This window comes from Lucilia cuprina, chromosome 3 (assembly GCF_022045245.1).
Source record: "Lucilia cuprina isolate Lc7/37 chromosome 3, ASM2204524v1, whole genome shotgun sequence".
Taxonomy (NCBI): Eukaryota; Metazoa; Arthropoda; class Insecta; order Diptera; family Calliphoridae; genus Lucilia; species Lucilia cuprina.
Window position 1 is genome coordinate 48,957,204 of NC_060951.1, and position 21,542 is coordinate 48,978,745.

A 21,542-nucleotide genomic window follows, 5' to 3' on the forward strand; every position below is an offset into this window, starting at 1 on the left:
GACTTTTTTGTTTTGTTTTTGTTCGTTTGTTTTGGTTATGGGATTTTAGCAGTCTTGAAAAGATATTTGGGGGTGTTTTTTGGAATGTATGAATGAATGTGAAAATTTTCAACAGAACAACAAACAAAAACAAGTAAAGATGATGCTCTTTTACTACGAGCAAATACGAGCATAAACAAATGTTTGTTGCTCTTTTACATTCAACCAACCAAGAAATATTTTTCACAAAATTTATGCGTGATGTGTGATAAACGAGATTGATTAAGGAAAAATAATAGTGGCTTAATTTGAAATCCTTTAAATTACTAATGTAAATGTTCTTGATAATTTATTTCAATTAAGATGGTGTAATTACAAAGAATATCTGTTTAAATCATTAAAATAATTAAATTTACAAGTTATATTTTTATAAGATTTCTAACATTTAATTAAGTAAAACCTATCTTCCAATCAGCTAAAACTATAAAGTTTTTAAATATGTACTTAGAAAAGATAAAAGTTTGTTAATAAATACACACTCATAATTTCATTATATGCTTCTTTAAACCGTTATTAACTATTTTTTTAAATATCTTCTTAATTTATGTTATTTTTATCATCTTTTGTTAAACTATTAGTGTCAATTTCCTGCCTGCTTTTGTATTTCAAGCTTTCTTTTCATACATTTTTATCCATTTGACCTAAATCTCTTGTTATTACTTTAACTAAATTTCCTATTGAAGGAATAAAAAAAAACTAAAAACAAAAACTGTATTGTTACTTGTCGACATCATCATTTCGTCCTGGCATATATTGTATTCTTATCAGTTGCCATTATTGCCGCCAGCATTAATATATTTTAGCGTAATGTCGTTCGCTTCAACCAACTCACCAATACTGTACCAATTTGTTTAACTATTGCGCCTTATAATAAATTCCCACTAAAAGGACGACATATTAACATACATACACACATCTATAATTCCTCTATGCATTTATATATTTTCTTTTTGTTTTTTGTTTTTACGCATTCATTTTTTACATTTCTTTCCAGGCTGTACAACAATAAATTCCAATGTTATTCTTAACAGAACTTTAAAGGATAAAGCTTTCATGTGAAATGCTTGTTAACGGTAAGATTACAATATTATTCAAAAATTATTTTTATGTTTTCAAAAAAGCTTTTCAGAAAGTATTAAAATCTGTTGCCGATTTTAAATATGTTTTTATACCCCACACCACTTTAGTGGGGAGGGTATATTGGGTTTGTGCTGATGTTTGTAACGCACAATAATATTGGACCTAGACCCAGCTTAAAGTATTCCAATCGGCTTAGAATCATTTTCTGAGTTGATTTAGCTGTGTCCGTCCGTCCATGTAAACCTTGTAATCAAACTACAGGTCGAAATTTTGAAGATAATTTAATAAAATTTCGTACATGAACTTCTATTTTCCCAGGGACGAAGCCTATTGAAAATGGCTCCATCGGTCCATTATTTCCCCTAGCCCCTATACAACTGAACCCACCCAATAAATGACATATGTATATCTGAGGCAAGGTCCAATTCAACTTAAATGGTTTAATATGAAAACTAAATCACACTTTATTTTCGTAACGGGTGCAGAGTATTATATGGTCGGCCTCGCCCGACTATAATTTCTTACTTGTTCTTATATAGATTTTTGACGGAAAATATTATTGATCACAGATTTTTGACATTTTCTCAATTGGAGAATTATTTAGGAAGCTACAGCTACTTTTTTAGTTTCCTCCTGTTATAATACATTACTTCATAATTAAAACATTTTAATTTTTTATTAAATAGATAAAAAAATATATTTTCAAACAAGTTTTTTATAGTTAGTATTTTTTTTATTAAAAATTGATTTATGTTAAACCAGCATTTTTTTAATAATAATAAAAATGTTAATACGTTAAATAAAATTATTCTGCAATCGATTCAAGTTCTTCATAGTTTTCAGTTTTGATATCATTCAAACCCAATTCCTCATTTTGTTCATAACTTCGCTCGTATTTTGTAATTTTTAATTTTTCATCCACTTCATCATTGTCCGCAAGTGATTGTACATAACTGTTGCCAGCTGGATCATCCAATACAAGTGTAGCAACAAATTTTAAATTAATAATTTCTTCAAATTTCTCTACAAAACCTTGAAATCTTTGTTTTGAAGCTTCATCCGAAGAATCGTGGAACATGACATCATTTCCGGCCAATTGATCTTTCATTGCAGTTAAAATGCCTTCGACGGTGGTAAAACGACCACCCAATGCTGAGGGTCCTACAGCACAATCTAATTCGGGTATTGTTAGACTGCAGGTTTCCGACTTTAGAACATCGCGAGTCAAGTCCTCATTATTTTCTATGCGAACTTCGAAACGAGTACCCTTTTCTTCAATACCGCCACCAGATTTAACTTCATTTGTTTTGTTACCGCAAACATCACAAACAGTTGCCATAATTACCACATCCTTGAAGTGAGGAATGGTAGTCAGTTTCATATTCGTTTCACAGGGAGAACGACATTCTGGACACAAAGTTTGAAATTGTAAAACTTCACCATGTAAATCTTCCAATGTCCAGGAACCTTCTGTTATAGGTTTTAATAAATGTTTTTCATCTTTTTGTTCTGGTTCGGCAGAAATATCTTCTGGATCATAAAAACCCAATTGATGGTCTTGCTCTTTGGTACGCGTAAAGTGTGTAGTCTTACAATAGTGATCTATAGCTGGAGCCAAAGGATTTTCAATAAAACTATTGCCACTGATGTCTTCCAATATTAAAGTAAATGGTGCTTTAAGTTCCTTCAAAGCATTCAAACGTTCAATGTAGGCATCAATAGAAGCAGCTGCATCTGGATGTTCTATTCTGCGTTTATCTTGATCCTGATTCAAGCCTCGTATTGTTCTATCGATAATGCCTTCGACAGTGGTGATTTCACCCTTTTGCGACTGTGCAGGAATTTCTAGCTCCACCTCGGGTATCTTTACTAAAGTATAATCAGATCTAACAACACGACGATTGAGATCTTGTGGATCTCTAACCTGTAAGACCATGGTGACACCTTTTTTCTGTACCTCAGAAGCCGATTGTATTTCATTGTTTTCATAACCACAAAATTCACATTTGAAAGACATTAAGACAACCTCCTTAAAGAAGGGAATTTTCGTCAATAACAAACGCGTGACTCCCGAACGAAAACAGCTCATACATGCCGACTCAATTTCTGTGGCCTCAGCAGGTGTATCATCTGCATCAATGTCCCGGAAAATCGGTTTCTTTTCCTCGACAGAATTTATTTCTTCACTAACTTTTTCCGTTGTTGAAGCTGACATATTGTACTGATATTATTTTTTTGACTTTCTGGAATTTTCTTTTATTTATTTGACTTGTTACTTTTAAAAATGTTTTCGCAATTGTCTTTTTAGTATTCGTTCTTTACAGGAATGTTTCTAATAACATGCGATATATTTTATTTGCTGAGAGCAAATATAAACGTGTAATCGTGAGTGGTTGGATAAATGTGTAGTAACTGTCATTAAACAGCTGTAAAACGATAGTGTTATCAAAATATTTTGCACTTGGTAGAAAAAATTTTTTTTAATTGTAAGTTACAACTTGTAACATATCAAAATTGTTACTGGATTATATATATATATATTTTGTTATATTTTGTTTTATCGACTGTATTGTTATTATGTTTTTCTTTAATTTTAAAACAAAATTAACTTTTAAACTAAAAAAACGGCCATTTTTGTTATTATTTTTAAAAAAACACAATTTTGTCTAGAGAATTGTTTTCATCAAAATGAAATTTCTCAATCCATTAGATCCCAACCATCTTAAAATCAATAAATGTAAATTATTTGTTGCTTATTGTATCTTATTATGGGTTAATTTTAAATAAAAGGTTTTAAAATCTTGGAAATGTGATTTTTGAGTTTACTCAGTTGGGTAGCGGGAAAATATGGATATTGTAAGTGCAAATATATAAAAAAAATAAACCAATTTTTATTATTTTTTGGATATCTTCAATGGGATATATTTTTCACTGACACTACTTTCATCCACTTCACATTCACCAAAAAATGTTATCTTGTCATTCAGTAATTAACAGTATTTTTCGATTCCATTTTTATTTAAAAGACATAAAACTACTTAGAAGATAATTAAGATCGGTATATGAAAGAATTGTCAAGAATAGTTTAATTGTACACCAATGTTGAAATAAGCTTAAAAACGATTTTTTAATTGGTTTTGTACCCAAGCGAGTATAGTGGGAAAAAATGGGTTAAATTATAAAGTAAAAATGTTGGGAAACAATAATTTCATATTATTTTACAATATTAAATGTAAAACCGCAGATACATATCGAGGGACTATATTCAATATTCTCTATCTGCCATTTTCATGAAAGTTAGATTTTGATGGCAAAATAGAAATTTTAAATTTCTCTATCTTAAAAAAATTCTGAATGCAAAACTCTCTATCTAATCCAAAAATTGCTTTAAACTTTATTATTTTGAATAATTTTCTGTTGCAAAATAAATGTTTTTACTAATTTGGCCATGCTCAACATGAATCCGCAAAATTGAAATCGGCTTGAAATCGGTTAAATAGTTTTCGAGATATTGCTCATTATGATACAAATTTGATTAATTTTATTGCCGTGTTTAACCATAAAACATTGATTTTGGATCAAAACCTCATAATCTGTTGCTTTTTCAACAATTTGGTATATATTGCTTCATTAAATTGCATAAAATATAATATTTATTGATAGAAAAAATGCTCTATCTGATATAAATTTGTGAATAATTTTGCAAATAATGAAAAATTGAACTAGCGAAATAAACAGTTTTTTTGCTCTCCTGAAAACTAGTGTTATTTTAGATGGAGATTATTGAATAAAATCATTCGATATATTGAATTTGAAACAGGGCACATTTTTCGATAGTTATCTACTACTTTAAAAATGCAACCATGAATTTTAACAATAACATCAATCTGGCAGCACTTCAACATTTTGACAACTTAATAAATTCTGGCGCAATTCGCATAAAAATTTGTTTATATGCTAAAATAGTTTTGGTGTGTGCAATACAAAAGTGTTAATAAATTGTAAAAATTGATAAATAAATAATAATGAGTGAAGAAAATGCAGCAAAAACAAGTCGCATGCCATGGTAAGTTTATAAACATAAAAAATTTACAATTAAACTAATTGCTATTGTCTTTTACAGGGTGGAAAAATATCGTCCCTCGAAATTGGATGATTTAATATCCCATGAAGAAATTATATCAACCAGTAAGTTTTGTTTTTCATTTTTTTTAGCAATCCCACTATATTTGCCCTAAAAATCTCTAGTTAACCGTTTTATCAATCAAAAACAATTGCCACATTTGTTGTTTTATGGCCCTCCTGGTACTGGTAAAACTAGTACCATATTGGCATGTGCCAAACAATTGTATACACCGGCCCAATTCAAATCCATGGTTTTGGAACTTAATGCTTCTGATGATAGAGGTATTGGCATTGTTAGAGGTCAAATTTTGAATTTTGCTTCTACTCGTACAATATTTAGTGGCACTTTTAAGTTAATCATACTCGATGAAGCAGATGCCATGACAAATGATGCCCAAAATGCTCTTAGGCGTATTATTGAAAAGTACACGGAGAATGTACGTTTTTGTGTTATTTGCAATTATTTAAGTAAAATCATTCCTGCTGTGCAGTCCAGATGTACACGTTTTCGCTTTGCTCCTTTAGTGCCGGAACAAATACTTCCGCGTTTGGATAAAATTATTGAATTGGAAGAGTAAGGAAATGCAAAATATTTTTCTATACTACTAAAATCTACTAAAATACTTTTCTTTTTGCTGTTGGCAAATCAAGTTTAAATGTTACCGAGGATGGCAAAAAGGCTTTAATGACTCTTTCTAAAGGTGATATGCGTAAGGTATTAAATGTTTTACAAAGTACTAGCATGGCATTTGATGTTGTAAATGAGGATAATGTTTACACTTGTGTTGGTCATCCTTTGCGTAGTGATATTGAGAAAATATTGGAAACTCTTTTGTCCTGTAGAAATTTAGAACAGGCTTATAATGGTAATTTTTGAAATTTTCCCCTGCATTCGAAAACATTCAAAATTTTATTTTGCTTTAGAAATACATCGTATTAAATCGGTAAAAGGTTTGGCTTTGGATGATATTCTCACAGAATTGCATTTATTTGTTATGAGGCGTAAGTTTTGTTATATTTACATTTTCGAATTTTATTATAAATATTGCCTCCTACATTTATAGTGGAACTTCCCATGAGTGTTATGAATAAACTCATAATTAAAATGGCTTCTATAGAAGAACGGTTAGCCAAGGGTTGCACGGAAGGCCCTCAAACTACTGCTCTTATATCGGCCTTTTTTATACATCGTGATCAAGTAACTTTGGAAAGTTAAGTGGTTGTCTTGTTGTCTTATAAGTTTAGTCGTTAAGTATATTTTTTAAAAATTCTTTTCTATTATCTTTCATTTACAAATATCGGTTATAAAAATTGTCAGTGTTTATAACATTGTGAATTTGAATTAATATTATTTCAGTACTTTTATATTTATTAATAAACTGCTTTTGTACTAAAAATTCAACATACTATGCAATTAATCTAATTTCGACGATTTTAAAATATTGAGTAACACAATCGATTGACAGCAAACAACAATTATGCGATACTGTGTCCAAATGTTTCTAGTTTTGATCCAAAACAAGAGATGTTGAGATAAAGTTTGTAAGAGTTGTGAATCCAACAAATCATTTTGAAATTAAAAAATCTTTATTAACAACCGAGCTCACAGAACCATATATGATTGACAATTCTAAAAACAATACAACAATAGAACTTCAAGTGTTTACTATATACAAGACTTATAATATCGACTTCTAAATTGTTAGTTTTATAAAATTTTTATAAAAAATTATGACCGACTTACACAAATTCATTTTTTGACGAAAATAGTCTAGTAAACTGCGGATAATCTATCTTTTATTTATTTTTACTCTTGAGCATTTTTTGACAAAATTAGTCTAGTAAACTGCGGATAATCTATCTTTTATTTATTTTTGCTCTTTAGATTTTGTTTTATTTTCAATAGTATAAACCACATGATGAGCTTCATCAAAAATCGGTTTCAGTTCTTTGCGAACATTTTCAATCCATGTATAGATTTTAGGAAATTTTACTTTAATTTCATAACCTGTGCATCCTAAAAATTAATATGTGTATTAAACTTTTTTTCTTAATATTAAGACATTAGTATATATACTTACTTATTTGTTCAATTTCACAAGCACCAAAAACATCCGCTGCCGTAATAGAATTTCCCACTAAAAATTTATTTTCTTTAATCCATAAGTTTTCCATGAGTTCTAAATCTTTTTCCATTAATAAACGATATTTTGCAATTTTATCACTAGAAGCTGGAGCACCTAGTAACATTTCTTGAACCCAAACAAAACGGAAATATAAAGAACATGATGTTCTTATAGTTGTATGCTGCCATTCTAAAAATTCATCTACTTGTGCCCTTAGCTTCAAGTCGATGGGATAGAAATTTAACGAAATTTTATTACATTCCACTAAATATCTTAATATGGCAATGCTTTCGGCTAAATGGAATTCTTTATTGTTTACATAATCAATTATGGCTGGCACTTTTTGAAAACGATTTACTTGTTTGTAATCATCATTTTGATGTTCACCTGTAATTATAAACATATTTTAGAATATGTATTTCTTTAATAATTATTTAATACAATTACCTTTTAGTAAATCTACTTGATTAGCTTGAAATTTGGTACCGCTTTCTCTAAGTAATATATACAAAGCTCTTGAGGGTTGTGATAAAAAGTCAAAATAATATTTTAAACATTTTTCATCCATGGTCTTTGTCCGTTGAATTTTTAACTGAAAATAATAGTCACGATATTCTAAATCAATTTATTAAAAATTTTTTGTTATTTTTACTTTATTATGTATTTATTATAAACAATTCTCTTTGATAAGATTTGTTTTATTCGTTTTGTGCTCAATTGTTAAATTTCTCTTAATATTTTATTAAATTTAGTTTGTGCTTTTAAGTTTAAACTTTGTACAATGATTTGTTTATCTTTTTTTAATTTCGAATTACTTTTGTGAATTTAAATAAATGTACTGTTGTTATATTTTAATATTGCTTTTATTGTTTAACCTTTATAGCCTTTCGTTTGCTTTAGGCTTACTAAATGTCTTTAAATCTACCCGAATTTGAAATACAGTTAGTTATTAAGAAGAAGTTGTACTACTTATTACATTTGATAAGCTTAAATTTAAACTGCAGTTGAAAAAAATCAATTAAAATGATTAATAATTTAAGTGATATATTGGGCTATGATGATATTACATGTAAATATACTTTATTTCTTCTATAATATTAAAATAAAACCATTAAAATTTATAAACTTAGTTGATGATATGTAAATTTGTGATTTCTTTAATATTTCATAGTTATACATTTTGATTCGATTTTGAAAAACGCTCCGTTATTAAATAACCCAGCAAAAAAAGTGCTGAAAAAGATGTAGTATTTTCATCACAACACAGCAAAAAAAGTGTGGAAAAGATGGGTGAAAAACCTATGAATTTTACATTAGCATGTCGTTGGAGGGATGTTGTTCATTTTTGGAAACCTTGAACGACAACTAATCTTAGTTTAAGAAGCAATTAAAATCCAATATTTGGATGTCAAAAATAAAACACATTCTCTTAATGACACTCCTATGAAAATTTCACTGGTTTTTCACCAAAACTTAATGTATGTACTTCAAATATGTTGTTTGTTTTAACGAGGTTTTCATTTATAAGGAAATATTTGATTTATAATAGTAAATAGTATGTAATAGCATTTTTCGTTGTGATTAAGATGTAGTTTGTAAAGTATGAAATCAATTATTTTTTGGTGGAAAACAACATACGATCCTAATTGGTGTTTCATTAAATCAACTTCAGAAAAGTTGTTATTCGTTAATCTATGTCAATATGTATTTAACGTTTGAAGAGCTTCTTTTCAATATCGAACGACAGTAGTTTATGTGGTGTGTGATTATAAATTTGCTATAAAAGTTTAATTTATCAATATAATGATTTAGTTTAAAAGACAAAATTATATATTATACAAGTTTTTATTATAGAATTAATTTTATTAATAAGGTAAATTAAAACAAGACTTTTGTAAAACTTATACAGATGCGTACTATGAATTTTCACTTAAACATAAAGCAAATTCGACCTTTGATTCAAAAACAAACATATGATAACTAGAAAACACAAATTTAAGAGAAACATTACTTAAGAGCGTAATTTTACAGAAAAAAGATCTATAAACAATAAAACTCATTTACAGTAGAATTTGCCTAAAGCAAATTTATAGTTAGTAACAAAATTATTTAAGAATCATTTACTTTGAGTGTTTTTTTAGTTGTCTTTATAAAATAAATATAAAATATATTATAAATATTTAAGTACTTTAAAAACTGAAAGCAAATTTTCAATTAAATACTTATATTGTTATAATTTAGATGTGTAAGTGTATATGTATGTTTATAATTGTTTCTATAAGTTCTCTATAAATATAGTTCATAATAGATGAACTCAACTGTACATTTAAAATACAAAGAGATTACTTTGTGAATGTATATTGCAAAAACAAAAAGTGAGCAAAAATCCACCACCCGACTCACCTTTAGAGAAAACAAATGTTTAGTAATACTTTTGTTATAGTGAAGGTAAGATCGTTTGTAAAGAAAGTTACACATAAAAGAACTAATTAATTTTAATTTACTAACATGTTATTAATATAACATTAAATTTATTTGTAAATTCTTTATTTCAGTGGATTCTACAACACAGTGTAAAATGTCTTTGGCCTACTATTACGATTTAATGTCACAACCCTCTAGGGCTTTGTATATAATTTTCAAAATGAGTGGAGTACAATTTGAGGATTGTCCAGTAGCGTTAAGAAATGGCAAGTAATTATTATATTTTTGTAAATATTAATCTTATCATTTGTTTTATGGTAATATGTATGTATGTACATATTTTTCATTAATATACTTACGTTTATACATATTCATAAATAAAATTGTTTATCTTAAAATGCATTTTTATAAAAGTTTAATTTTTTTATTTTCTTGTTTATTAGGTGAACATTTAACTGAGGATTACAAAACAAAAATAAATCGCTTCCAAAAGGTGCCATGTATAATTGATGATGGTTTTAAACTAGCTGAAAGTATTGCAATTTTAAGGTAAGTGATAAAAAAGAAAGCAATTTAAATTTGAATGAAAAAACACATACTTTGAATATCTTCTTTATTATTTTAAAATCGTGTTATTATGATTTTGTAAAAGAAAAATGTTTAAGAAATTTGTTATAAAATATTCTATGATTTTATGAAATCGATTAAATAGTAATATCTTATATTATTCGGTTTTCAGTAGTTTAGAGTATAACTTTGTCCCAAGTAAAACATATTCAAAAGTCCGTTGATAATGTATTCCATTTAAATCATTGTTAAAATCAAATTTAAAATAGCAAAATATTACTTTTTTTAATCCTCGTATAAAGTTAAAAAATTAATTCTATTCAGTATGTATATGAAAAAATATTAAACATATTTGCAGTGATTTAAACCACTTTGAATAAATGCTTTTAATTCTATATTTTGACTCAAATTTATAAAAAATATTTTTTTCTTTCCGTTGCAGATACCTTAGCTCAAAAGGTAAAATACCTGAATATCTATATCCCAAATATTTTGTAGAACAAGCTCGTGTTGATGAATTTTTGGAATGGCAGCACATCACTTTGCGTGCAACATGTTCCTTGTATTTTCGTACTGTTTGGTTAGATCCTCTATTAACAGGAAAGAAGCCATCACAAGAAAAAATTGAGAATCTGAAAAGTTATATGGAAATTAATTTAGGTATTATTGAAAATATCTGGTTGGAAAATTCAGACTTCTTGTGTGGCAAACATATGACAGTGGCCGATATATTTGCAGCATGTGAAATTGAACAAACACGTAAGTTAATTCGATTTTATACCGGTTAAAAAATGAAATAAAATATATTTTTTATTTTAGGTATGGCCGATTATGATGTTCGTATCAAACATCCTAAAATAAGAGCTTGGTTGAAGAGAGTTCGTGCAGCCTGTAATCCACATTACGATCATGCCCATCAATTTGTGTATAAAATATCTGGAACTGCACCACATTCAAAGTTGTAACGTGTACAAATGTGATTTATGTTTTTTGTTTTATTATTTTGCTTTTATAATTGTCTTTATATATAAATATTTACCTTAATTTGTTTATGAATGTTAATAAATTAAAAGAAATCATGTTTCATTTATCATAAAAGGAGTATTTTTTGCATTAAAGTTAGGGAAATTGCGTTAAAAAACCAATTTAATTTAGCGCCTAAAAGTATGCTTTGCAATTTTTTATTAGTATAAAATTAGCGCCATCTATTGTTTCGACTAGACTTGTTTCGTTTTTCAAAAAATCGAGTTTCTCAGTCTGGCAGCACAGGCGCAAATTTTCGACCCCACTAAAATCCGGGTGGCATCACTGGTTTTTGTTACTCAAACTTTTTGGTCGGGTGGCAACACTGGCTTAGTGGCATCCAAAATTTGCGCCAGTGCTGCCAGACTGAGAAACTCGAATTTTTGAAAAATGACACAACTCTAATCTAAACAATAGATGGCGCTAAATTTATGCTTATAAAAATTTCCAAAGCATACTTTTAGGCGCTAAATTTAATTGTTTTTTAGTGAACTTGTACTCACCATTAGAGAATGTAAATAAATACGTTTAAAAATGTTAAATATTATTAAAATAAATGATTTTTTTTTAAATTGTTGTATATATATTTATTTTTTGTTTTTAGTTCTAAATTTTTCGGTGTATTTATTACAATAATGATGAAATTTTTCATACATGCTGTATTTATTTTTTGTGTGTGGTTTGTTTTATTTTTTTTAATTATAATTGATACACAAAATAATTATATGGTATTTTTTAATTAATATTATTATAATATGGGATTGTTGTTGTTCTTATGTATGTATGTAGGTATAAATTCAAGCCAAATTTGTACAAATAATATTTTGAACAAATTTGTTTGATACTATTATAGAATTGTCTGAATGTTTTTTTTATTATTTAGCAAAATATTTAAATGTATCCATTAATTGTTTTAAATATTATTAAACATTTCGAATATTAAGCTTTTGATGCTGTTGTTTTTTATTTCCGGCTTAAGGTTGGTATTTTAATAATTTAATATATATTTAATTTTAAATTTACAATAAAAATATGATTTTAATACGCAATAATTTCTGATTTTAAAGTGCATTTTACACTTTTGTTTTAAACTTATAATAAAAAATTAAATTAAATTTAAAAAAATAATGCTAAAAATCAACAATCAGCAACGTATGTAATACATATACACCTGCACTTCATAACTAAATTCATATCTAACAAAAAACTAGTTTTTGTTTTTTACTTATTTTTTTTTTTGTTTTCTTTTCATGTTTTTGTATATAACACTCAAAACTTGTTTACTTTTTTTAAACTTAATTTTTACTTAAACAAATTTTATACAAAAAAAAAACATTTACATATAAAATAGCAACATAAGGTGTTGTTTCTTCTTTTTTTCCTTTTCTTTCATTTTTATAAGAAGACTAAAATAAACTAAACATTTGTATAGAAATGTTTTAATATTGTAAATAAATAAAAAACAAATACTTTTTTTAAAATTATGCGTTGAACGTTCATTTTGTTTTCGTTACAAGAAAAAAATTTCTTTGTAAAAAAGATCATATAAAAAAAATTTGTTTAATTTTACAAAATTAACTAAAAATACTAACTATAAAATAATATAGAAAAATATACAGGGGAAATAGTCTTGGAAACTTTAAATTTCGAATAGGTTCGTAATATGTAAGTTATATACATACTTTCTGAAGAGTGAATGTGAATGTTTTAAATTTGATAAAATATTTGAAATTATGATTTTTTCTAAATTTGTCAAAAAACTGAATACAACATGTAACAATGTCATTTCTTTATAAGCATTGAATATACATAATTATTTACTACAAAATTTTAAAATTAAGGCAAAAATTAAATACTGATTAAAAAATTTTTTATAATGTTATTTCACTAAGAAATCACACAATATTAAAAACATCCTCAGAAAATTTATGTTAATTTTAAAAACCTATGATGTAAAGATGTTCTCACCAAGACATTCGATGATTTTTCATCAAATTTAAAAAAAAAAAACAACAAAAAAATTATTAACATTGTAATAAAAAGTCTCTCTATTTAAAACTTATGTTGCTAAAAATAACTTTTTACAAATAAAATATTAAAAAAAAAATTACATACCTAAGCATGTAAATTCATATACTTTTAAAATAAAATGAACTACTTTATACAAATTAGTTATAAAAACCTAATAGTACTATTAAAATTTAAAAGGGATAAAATGGTGTTGGCGTGGCCAAAGGGGGGGGGGGAGTAAAACAGTAAAGAATTTTTGGTTTCAAAATATTTTTAAAAAGTAAAATAGTTAAGTGCGTTTCTTTTTTTGTTTAGTTACACTTATTTATGCTTGAATGTTTCATTTTTTTCTCCTCTAAATATATAAGTTGTATGTAACTTCGTTTTGTAATTCTATAAATATTATTATAATTATAATTTCTTTTAAATATTGATTTGTGTAAATGATTGCTAATACTACACATGTTTATTAGGGTGGAACGCAAACAAAAGTTGCAGATGTTTTTAATTAAAATGAAAGTTTAATTCATTTTAAAATAATGTTTCTTAATTAATTGTTATAATGTTGAGAGAATATTTGGTGAGTTGAAAATATGAAAATAACACAAAAACCTAATTTTTTATATTTTAAAGATTTATTTTTTTTTTTAAAATATCAGCTACTTTTGTTTTGTGTTTGCCCTTATATTTACTAGAGTGACCTTTTAGGGAAGTTACTGAAATTTAGTTATTTTTAATATATTTCTATTTTTTTTCCCGGACGTAAATATTTGGCGAAAAATTAAAAAAAAATAAATTTTTTCCAAAATTAAAAAAAATATTTTTGAATTAGGACAAAGATCATTCACATAATATCAACATTTCATATCATTACTTTGCCTTAAACATGAACAAATTAAAAAAAAATCTTAAAGGGCCCAGCTCACCAAACATTGTCTGCAGGATTTAAACATTACAAACGGTATTTTAAAATGAATTAAGTTTCGTTTTCAGTGATTTTCGTTTTGGGTCACCGTAAAAAACATTAAAAACTTTTCTTATGCGTCCACCCTAATGTTCATACTTGATTTATTTCTTTTTTTGTTGTACACATAAAACATAAACAAAATATATATATGTATGTATTTGTAGCTATGTACGTCTCGGTCTAATATAGTACATGTTGAAATTGAATTTAACAACAATGATTTTTTATATAATTTAAATTTTTCTTTTTTTTACTTACATACTAATTGGTGTTTTGTTGGTTAATCAGAAGTAACATATGTCTTCTTCATATAATCTTTTTGCTTTAGCTTTAGTTGGGTTTTTGTACACTAGTTATTTAAACAGTATACAAAAGATGATGAATAATGAATGATAATCGTGTGGATGATTGGCTATAGATCAGAGTTCTTAAGGAATTTTGTTGCACATTTTTACAGTTTCGTTTTATACCCATTTGACCGACCATAAGGTAACACACACACAATAAATATGACTTTTTTAAGTACTAATGATGGCAATTTCCATTTTTGTTGATTTTAGTATTTTATTTGGGAAATTTTTAAATTTCACTTGTTGTGTTAAATTTTCACATTTGTGTTTTTTTTTTTTTTAAATGAAAACTTTAAATTCTTTTGAACTCTGATATTATTGCATTTTTTTCTAACAAACACTTATGATATCATAATGATGATGACGATTGTACTCAATAATAACACATTTTTTATGTAAGAAGCTGGGAGGGTGGGTTTTGTTTTATGTTTAATTTAATTTTTTTTCTTAATAAATATTTTTGTTTTTCTTGTTTCTCGTTTGTTTTGACCAAATATGTCACACACTCGGTTTTGCTTTAACACACAATTTCCATATTTGTTTTAACACCCAGGAATTTTATTCCTTTTAGTATTATTTTTTATTTCATATGTTATTGTTGTTGTTCGACTTAAAAGCGACCACGATTAATATTCTTAATGCGTATGCCCACTTCAAGTACGTGTTCTCCCGCCGAATTGGCAACATTAACAGTGGCCGCATTATTAGTGCTGCTACTACTATTACTACTGCTTGAATTGTTGCCATTACTAGTACTGCTGCTGCTACCACCTTCATCATGTTGCATGTTATTGTTATTATTATTGTTGTTATTGGGTATATTACCATTGGCGCTAGATAAGGGTATACGTCTTACTACAGTCGTTGAGTTCGAAGCGGTCGAGTTGTTAGATCCATTATTGCTAATATTCTTGCAATGATGATTGCAATTATTTGAACCTGCGCCACCACTATAATCATGTGGACCACCTACTGTATGCCTTCGTTTAATCGAACGATTTTGTTTGTTTTGAATTTGTCGTTTTTTAGTTAGATTCATATCAGTCTTTTCATCTTTAGTCAAGCCAGTGGTTGGTATATTAGAACCCATACCACCACCTGCTGCAGCGCCACTGCCACCATAACGCGAAGAATAATTACGACAATTAAATGAGGCCGAACGAAAGAGACGATGATCTCTACGTTTTTTATTGTATTTATCTAGCAGAAAGGAGGGCGAGGCCATTACTAAAGCTTCTTTGGGATCACTGGTTGTGGAGCCCTCAGAATCGTCTTCAGAACATCTTTGTTCTTGAACGGAAGAAGAAAACCGCAAGTTTTTGCTAGTTGCATATAGATTACGTGCTGTTGAGGCTGTTAAATTTCCTTTAAGGGCACTAGTAGTAGGTGTGGAAGCTGCAGTAGGCGGAGACGTTAAGCCACCACCAACACTTCCCAGCGAAGAGTTTATAGGTGCCGTAGCTGAATGTTGCAATTTGTGTGTTGTTTTATAGGTGGTTGTTAGAGTTGAACCCGTTGTAAAAGAAGTGGGTTTTTCATTATTCATTTTGGCATTCATTAGCGTATTGGTTGAAGCACACGACCGACTTATCATTAAATTGTTTCCCGTTACATTGTCGAGAGGATGGAAATTGTGAAAATGCCTTTCAGGTGACTCATCGGCATAAGGAATGTTTTCAGAATGCAAAAGTAGTGGTTCACCAATGGTGTAGCGTCGTGGGGTTAGGGGAAAATCTGGGGAACCATTTTCATCGTTTGAATTAAAACCACATTTAACTATTTTCAGTTTATCTTCTAAAGCATCTGTAACAGCACCTAATGACATTGAACCTAAAATACAAATTTCACTTAGTAAGAACAAATGAAGAAGATTTTCTTGAATGAGTTAAAAAAATCATTATTGAACACTAGCTTACACAAAAAAAAGCTTCGCTTCCCTTGTCGAAATAAATTAAAATGCAAGTTTAAAAAAATAAGTACATGCATGCCTTTGTATGTATGTAAAAACAAAAATTATAACAGTAAAATAAAAAAACACATATATGTGATGCACTCTCCTCTCTTCTTTCAATAAGCTGTGTTGTTTACTTTTTTATTTTGTTTTGTACTTCCTTTGTTTGTTTTTTAAGCATTTATTAATTATTTTATTTATAAGTTACAACTTTAAAGTTAAAACGCTTCTGAACAGTTTGGAGGGACAGAATCGAACTACCTATTTAAACTACCACATAGAGTTTCTCCTAGCAACCTACTGTCCAGGTTACTACCTATTTTAACAGTTGATTGTCCTACGAGGAAGTCAATCGTTACGAAGATTGAGACAAAGAGTTTACATTTGTTTATTTAAGTGTACACTATAACAAAGGCGACAATGTTATAGGGATAAAGCTCCTAAAATTTGAAACCGAACTTATCAATATATACGGGGACAAATCTTTAAAATTATATATTTTTTTGCTATGATCATTTGTTTACAGTAAGAGTAAAATTGGATACAAAAAATGTTCCTGCCCACATAACTTTTAAAAATAATATAAAGAAGGTTGTTAAACTTACCAGTATCACTTAGACGGCTATTGCTGCTTTCATCATCGGTTAATGTGATCGAGATGTCAACACTATTGCGTTGTGTCTCCTTGGCAATACTGCTGCCACTGCAACTGCCCGAGTCCTTTTCATCTAAACTAGTCTTACGACCATGACGATGTCCCAAAATACTACGACTTTCACTTTTCTTCGATTTATTTTTTGTCGATGTAGCCGTCGTCGTCGTACTACTGCTACTCGATGAGGAAGTCGCTGTTGTGGTGGCACTGGTCGACTGAAAATGTAAACGTAAAGTTACACCAAAATCATAAATGGTTGGAACAGCTTTGCGTCTTTGACGATATGCTACCGCTGATTCACAAGAAGCTTTAGAAGCATTACGATTATGACTTGAAATTGAACGTGTATTTAGAGTGGAAATATTGGGTGTTGATTTGCATATATTTTTTAGAGTGTTCTTGGTGAGAAGTATGGGTGTAGTAATAGAATGTTTTGTGTTGGTAATAATGTTGGTATTGGTGGTAATAGAATTGGATGTGGATGTGTGAAAAGATTTAGATTTAGATTCGCTTACCCTACTATCACCAGGCTTACGGGGCTTTTTCCCTAATTGAGGCATAAAGCGTGAGGTGCGTGAGGTCGTGTGACTCGAGTTAGATTCACGTTCACTAAAACGTTCGATTTTTGAAATGTTGTGTAGCAACATGTTCGTTTGATCCTCTTGCTGTTGTTCAGCAGCAGTTACACCGGTGGCCGATGATGTTGATGCTGCCAAATTATTGCCACAAACATCTTCAATGTCCGGAGTTTTGCCATTTTCAAAAAAGTAATCGTACTGAAAATAAGAGATAAATGATTATTTTTATAATTACTTAATTTTCTATCTATCTATCTATCTATCTATCTATCTATCTATCTATCTATCTATCTATCTATCTATCTATCTATCTATCTATCTATCTATCTATCTATCTATCTATCTATCTATCTATCTATCTATCTATCTATCTATCTATCTATCTATCTATCTATCTATCTATCTATCTATATATATCTATTAATATAATTACAACTTACATTTGTCAATAGCAACTCAACAATCCTGCATTGATGTTTCATATCCTTTACGGCTATATCTAATGTATCATTGGGTGTGCGTATAATAGAAGGACCAAATATAATTGCCAAATTTTTTGGTTCCATTAAATTGACGTCGCAATTTTTACTAACTCTATTCAAATGACGAAACAGATGTTTCATTGTTTCATATGAATAGCGCGGTAAGTTTTCTAACAATTGTTTTATTTCCCGTAAACGTTCCATGCCCGCCTTCTTGTCGGCCTCTATAAAATGATTATAAAAGGAACTTGGCAGCAGTGCATCGGGCAAACTTCTTATGAATAATTTCAAAAGACTCGAAACGACATTGACATCTTCCCATCTTACGTCGGTATTGCAACGGTCCCAAGAAAAATCGGTTTTATTAACTTGATCGGATAATTCGGATATTGCAGCTTTATTGCCGGGTATACGATATATACCAACCACTCCCAAGCCTTTAGTCTCAACGATATTCGTACAGACTTCAACTAAAGTTGGTACATATTCGTTGTTTTTGGACTGCAAAATAGAAAATGGTTATATTAGTTATTATAAGAAGAGTATTTTAACATTGTGGGTTAAACTTACCATGGGACATGTTTTGAGTGGCACTCCTATAGAACCAATTGTCTTAGAGGATGAAGACAGATTTGAGGGTGAAAGGTCAGCATTATGGCCACCACTACTACTACTACCACCGCCTCGACGAAATAATAAATCTTTCCAGTTTTTGGCCTTCGGTGAACCTAAATCTTTGTCGGGTATATTTTTGTGGGATGATGATTTGCGAGTTTTCATCACTGGGGATACAGAATCCGAAGCTTCTATTTCACTACGCGATGTCGAACTTAAAGGAGAATGTTCTGCTTGTAAATGTTGCGCTGATTGTTGTTGTACATTATCATCACAGTATGTTGATGTAGACATGCTAGCAGTTGCGGCTGTTTTTTGTGGTTCCGCTAGCTGTTTACCTTGAAGATCCTAAAATATATGGGTCATAGAAATTACATTACATGGCTGTTTTTCTTCTTTAAATGTCAAAAGTACATACATTGTTATCGTAACTTAATAAACTATTTTTCCATTGTAATAAACCAAATATTCTTCTCATTTCTGTACTGCTTTTAGTTTTGAAAAAAATCTCGGTATGTGGTTGATACTGTGTATCGGTATGTTGTAATGACTGTTGAGGTACATTTGTCGAACTACCCGATGATGATGTTAACTTATCATTCGCATCATCTAAATTCAGTTCATTGCCCAATGTGGCGATCGGTGAGGGTTTCGATTGCATACGAAATACATATTTCTTTTTATCAGTTTCATCGAATATTTTATAATTTCTAATGTCGAGTTCTATTATCTATAATCGATAGGATAATGAGAATAAGATTCCATTTCTAATTTATTGAATTGCATTTTTATTTATACTTACATTATTATCGGATTTTGTATTGCGGCTGGGATATATTTTTAATATATCACCTTTTATCTCGATTTTTACTTGACGCCAAGAACGATATTCAGAAAGTCGCTGTAGATAGAAATATCACATTAATTATAATCTCCTTATATTTTTTGTGGATTAATTTACTTACTTTGCCATTAATACATGTGGATTTTATTTCCATTTCAGTTTCAAAAATTTCCATTTCGGTTGCAACATCTTTTGTTTCAAACTTACTTGTTATATCAATACTGGGTATACTATCAATGTGAACACTAAATAAAAGTTGGAATATGAAATATTTTAAATTTCTTTTGATTCTCAGATGTTTAAACTCACCTGTGCCTTATATCACTATTAACTGAAGTTCTGCGACTGCTACGCGAAGATGTTTCTAATTTTAAATCTTCCAACGCATCTAACGATTCACTTGTACTATCTGCAGCTCCACTATCACCTCCACCACCGCCGCTAACAACATCATATATCGGATCCGGATGTTCTTCAATTTGTTGTGATAATACCGTGGCAGATTTTGTCGATAGACTATCGTTTACACTGCCGGTTGATGTGTTCGTTACCGATGACGATGATAACGAGTTTTCGCAGTGATAATCATCATTTGTTGCACGTAAATATGAAATGCGACGCATATGTTTTGGCTCATCAAATGAAGACATTGGCCTAAAGCGTCGCGTAACCGGAGTTGCTGAAGATTTGTTTATTTCCGTTAAGTCTGTCATTGTAGATGCTAAAAAAGATAAAAAAGGTTTTAACATCAATATTTGTAATCGTTTTTTATTTTATTTTGTCCTAAACTTTTCATTTTATTTTACCTCTAGTTGAAGTTGTGCTACTTGTACCGCTTTCGGCTATATCGGCCAATATTGGTTTTTCATTAACATCAGTCAATTTACTAGCAAACTCTGGAGGTAAAATAACAAACATAAAATAAAATTAATATATTGATTGATAGAATGTATCGAAGCTAAATTTTGGATGAAAATATTCACCAAAAAAGACCGCATTTGTGACAAATATAGGTCTTCAAAGAAAATACTAAATCATTTCGAAACTAGTCCTTTAGTAAATGAGCATTTTAATAAAATTATCATGGAATCCCCTCGACTGATATCAGATTTCTTACAAATTACAATAAACCATGCTTTTATATGTATTATAGTATATAAAAAATATACATTCATTTATTTAAATTTCAACTTACTGCTGTTAGTCTGATGATCGATTGTAGCAGTAGCCAAACTAGCTTTATGAATTTCCATACGACTATACCGATGTCCATCGACAGTAGACGTCGATGTTTGATTTGTTGTTGTTGGTATTGCTGTGCTTGCTGGAGTTGTTGATGATGATTTTAATGCTGCATCAACTGCAATGGGTATTATTGTCATCTTTGGCGCCGTTGTTTGCTGATATACTTGCTGATGTTGTTGGGGTATATGGTGTTGTTGTTGCTGCTGTGGCTGCTGATGTTGCACCTGCATTTGTGCCAACGGGTGATGCTGCAGTGAATCATATAAGACACCCGGTTTTTTCATCATTACAACATTGCCCGGAGCCGACGTAGATTCAATAGTATTTGTATTGATGGATAAAGTTTTAAAAGGATCAAAACCTCGGGATAAATGAGAATTCAATTTACTTTCAAATCTAAAATGAAAGTTGGAGAAAAAATAAAATTAATTAAGAAATTAATACAGCTGCACAATGTGCAG

General features: G+C 29.1%; 4 protein-coding genes across 10 annotated transcripts; 1 reads left to right on the forward strand and 3 right to left on the reverse strand.

Annotated features, from left to right (window-relative positions):
- The first annotated feature begins 1,033 nt into the window (after window positions 1-1,033).
- LOC111675725 (replication factor C subunit 5) lies at window positions 1,034-11,440 on the forward strand. 4 transcript variants are annotated; one of them, XM_023436537.2, is made up of 6 exons: window positions 5,025-5,185; window positions 5,243-5,307; window positions 5,368-5,818; window positions 5,896-6,110; window positions 6,169-6,246; window positions 6,309-6,646. In XM_023436537.2, exons 1-6 carry the CDS (start codon window positions 5,145-5,147, stop codon window positions 6,458-6,460), a joined length of 1,002 nt encoding a protein of 333 aa, XP_023292305.2. In that variant the 5' UTR covers window positions 5,025-5,144; the 3' UTR covers window positions 6,461-6,646. The 4 variants fall into 4 exon arrangements, with proteins under 4 accessions (XP_046802597.1, XP_023292305.2, XP_023292306.2 ...); XM_023436538.2 differs by lacking the exons at window positions 5,368-5,818; window positions 5,896-6,110; window positions 6,169-6,246; window positions 6,309-6,646 and adding exons at window positions 9,926-10,060; window positions 10,238-10,343; window positions 10,804-11,120; window positions 11,181-11,440 and having other exon boundaries at window positions 5,031-5,185; XM_046946641.1 differs by lacking the exons at window positions 5,025-5,185; window positions 5,243-5,307; window positions 5,368-5,818; ... (1 more) ...; window positions 6,169-6,246; window positions 6,309-6,646 and adding exons at window positions 1,034-1,112; window positions 9,926-10,060; window positions 10,238-10,343; window positions 10,804-11,120; window positions 11,181-11,440.
- On the reverse strand, window positions 1,793-3,487 carry LOC111675730 (zinc finger protein ZPR1). The gene has a single exon (XM_023436545.2). The coding sequence runs from the start codon at window positions 3,332-3,334 to the stop codon at window positions 1,925-1,927; it is 1,410 nt and encodes a 469-aa protein (XP_023292313.2). The 5' UTR covers window positions 3,335-3,487; the 3' UTR covers window positions 1,793-1,924.
- Window positions 7,096-9,287, reverse strand: LOC111675726 (glutathione S-transferase theta-1-like). Of its 4 annotated transcripts, none has more exons than XM_046946645.1 (4): window positions 9,210-9,287; window positions 7,818-7,962; window positions 7,326-7,757; window positions 7,096-7,261 (listed from the first exon to the last, which is right to left on the reverse strand). In XM_046946645.1, the coding sequence occupies exons 2-4, from the start codon at window positions 7,936-7,938 to the stop codon at window positions 7,113-7,115; spliced, it is 702 nt and encodes a 233-aa protein (XP_046802601.1). In that variant the 5' UTR covers window positions 7,939-7,962; window positions 9,210-9,287; the 3' UTR covers window positions 7,096-7,112. The 4 variants fall into 4 exon arrangements, with proteins under 4 accessions (XP_046802601.1, XP_046802600.1, XP_046802599.1 ...); XM_046946644.1 differs by lacking the exon at window positions 9,210-9,287 and adding an exon at window positions 9,009-9,201; XM_046946643.1 differs by lacking the exon at window positions 9,210-9,287 and adding an exon at window positions 8,023-9,201.
- A 2,308-nt stretch (window positions 11,441-13,748) lies between the features above and the next one.
- LOC111675734 (rho GTPase-activating protein 21) lies at window positions 13,749-21,471 on the reverse strand. Its single transcript, XM_046947356.1, has 10 exons — window positions 21,032-21,471; window positions 20,643-20,732; window positions 20,146-20,557; window positions 19,958-20,081; window positions 19,795-19,893; window positions 19,411-19,722; window positions 18,948-19,340; window positions 18,336-18,878; window positions 17,268-18,093; window positions 13,749-16,541 (listed from the first exon to the last, which is right to left on the reverse strand). The coding sequence occupies exons 1-10, from the start codon at window positions 21,366-21,368 to the stop codon at window positions 15,322-15,324; spliced, it is 4,356 nt and encodes a 1,451-aa protein (XP_046803312.1). The 5' UTR covers window positions 21,369-21,471; the 3' UTR covers window positions 13,749-15,321.
- Window positions 21,472-21,542: the final 71 nt, after the last annotated feature.

Bases quoted from the DNA above. Each gene is read 5' to 3' on its own strand.
- LOC111675730 (XM_023436545.2), bottom strand. From the start codon at position 3,334: ATGTCAGCTTCAACAACGGAAAAAGTTAGTGAAGAAATAAATTCTGTC.
- LOC111675725 (XM_023436537.2), top strand. From the start codon at position 5,145: ATGAGTGAAGAAAATGCAGCAAAAACAAGTCGCATGCCATG. The intron at 5,308-5,367 runs GTAAGTTTTGTT...AAAAATCTCTAG, and splicing joins TGAAGAAATTATATCAACCA to TTAACCGTTTTATCAATCAA. The intron at 6,111-6,168 runs GTAATTTTTGAA...ATTTTGCTTTAG, and splicing joins TTTAGAACAGGCTTATAATG to AAATACATCGTATTAAATCG.
- LOC111675726 (XM_046946645.1), bottom strand. From the start codon at position 7,938: ATGGATGAAAAATGTTTAAAATATTATTTTGACTTTTTATCACAACCC. The intron at 7,758-7,817 runs GTAATTGTATTA...TTATAATTACAG, and splicing joins TCAAGTAGATTTACTAAAAG to GTGAACATCAAAATGATGAT. The intron at 7,262-7,325 runs GTAAGTATATAT...ATTAATTTTTAG, and splicing joins TTGTGAAATTGAACAAATAA to GATGCACAGGTTATGAAATT.
- LOC111675734 (XM_046947356.1), bottom strand. From the start codon at position 21,368: ATGATGAAAAAACCGGGTGTCTTATATGATTCACTGCAGCATCACCCG. The intron at 19,894-19,957 runs GTAAGTAAATTA...TTCTATCTACAG, and splicing joins CCACATGTATTAATGGCAAA to CGACTTTCTGAATATCGTTC. The intron at 16,542-17,267 runs GTAAGTTTAACA...TTTGTATTTTAG, and splicing joins TAGCCGTCTAAGTGATACTG to GTTCAATGTCATTAGGTGCT.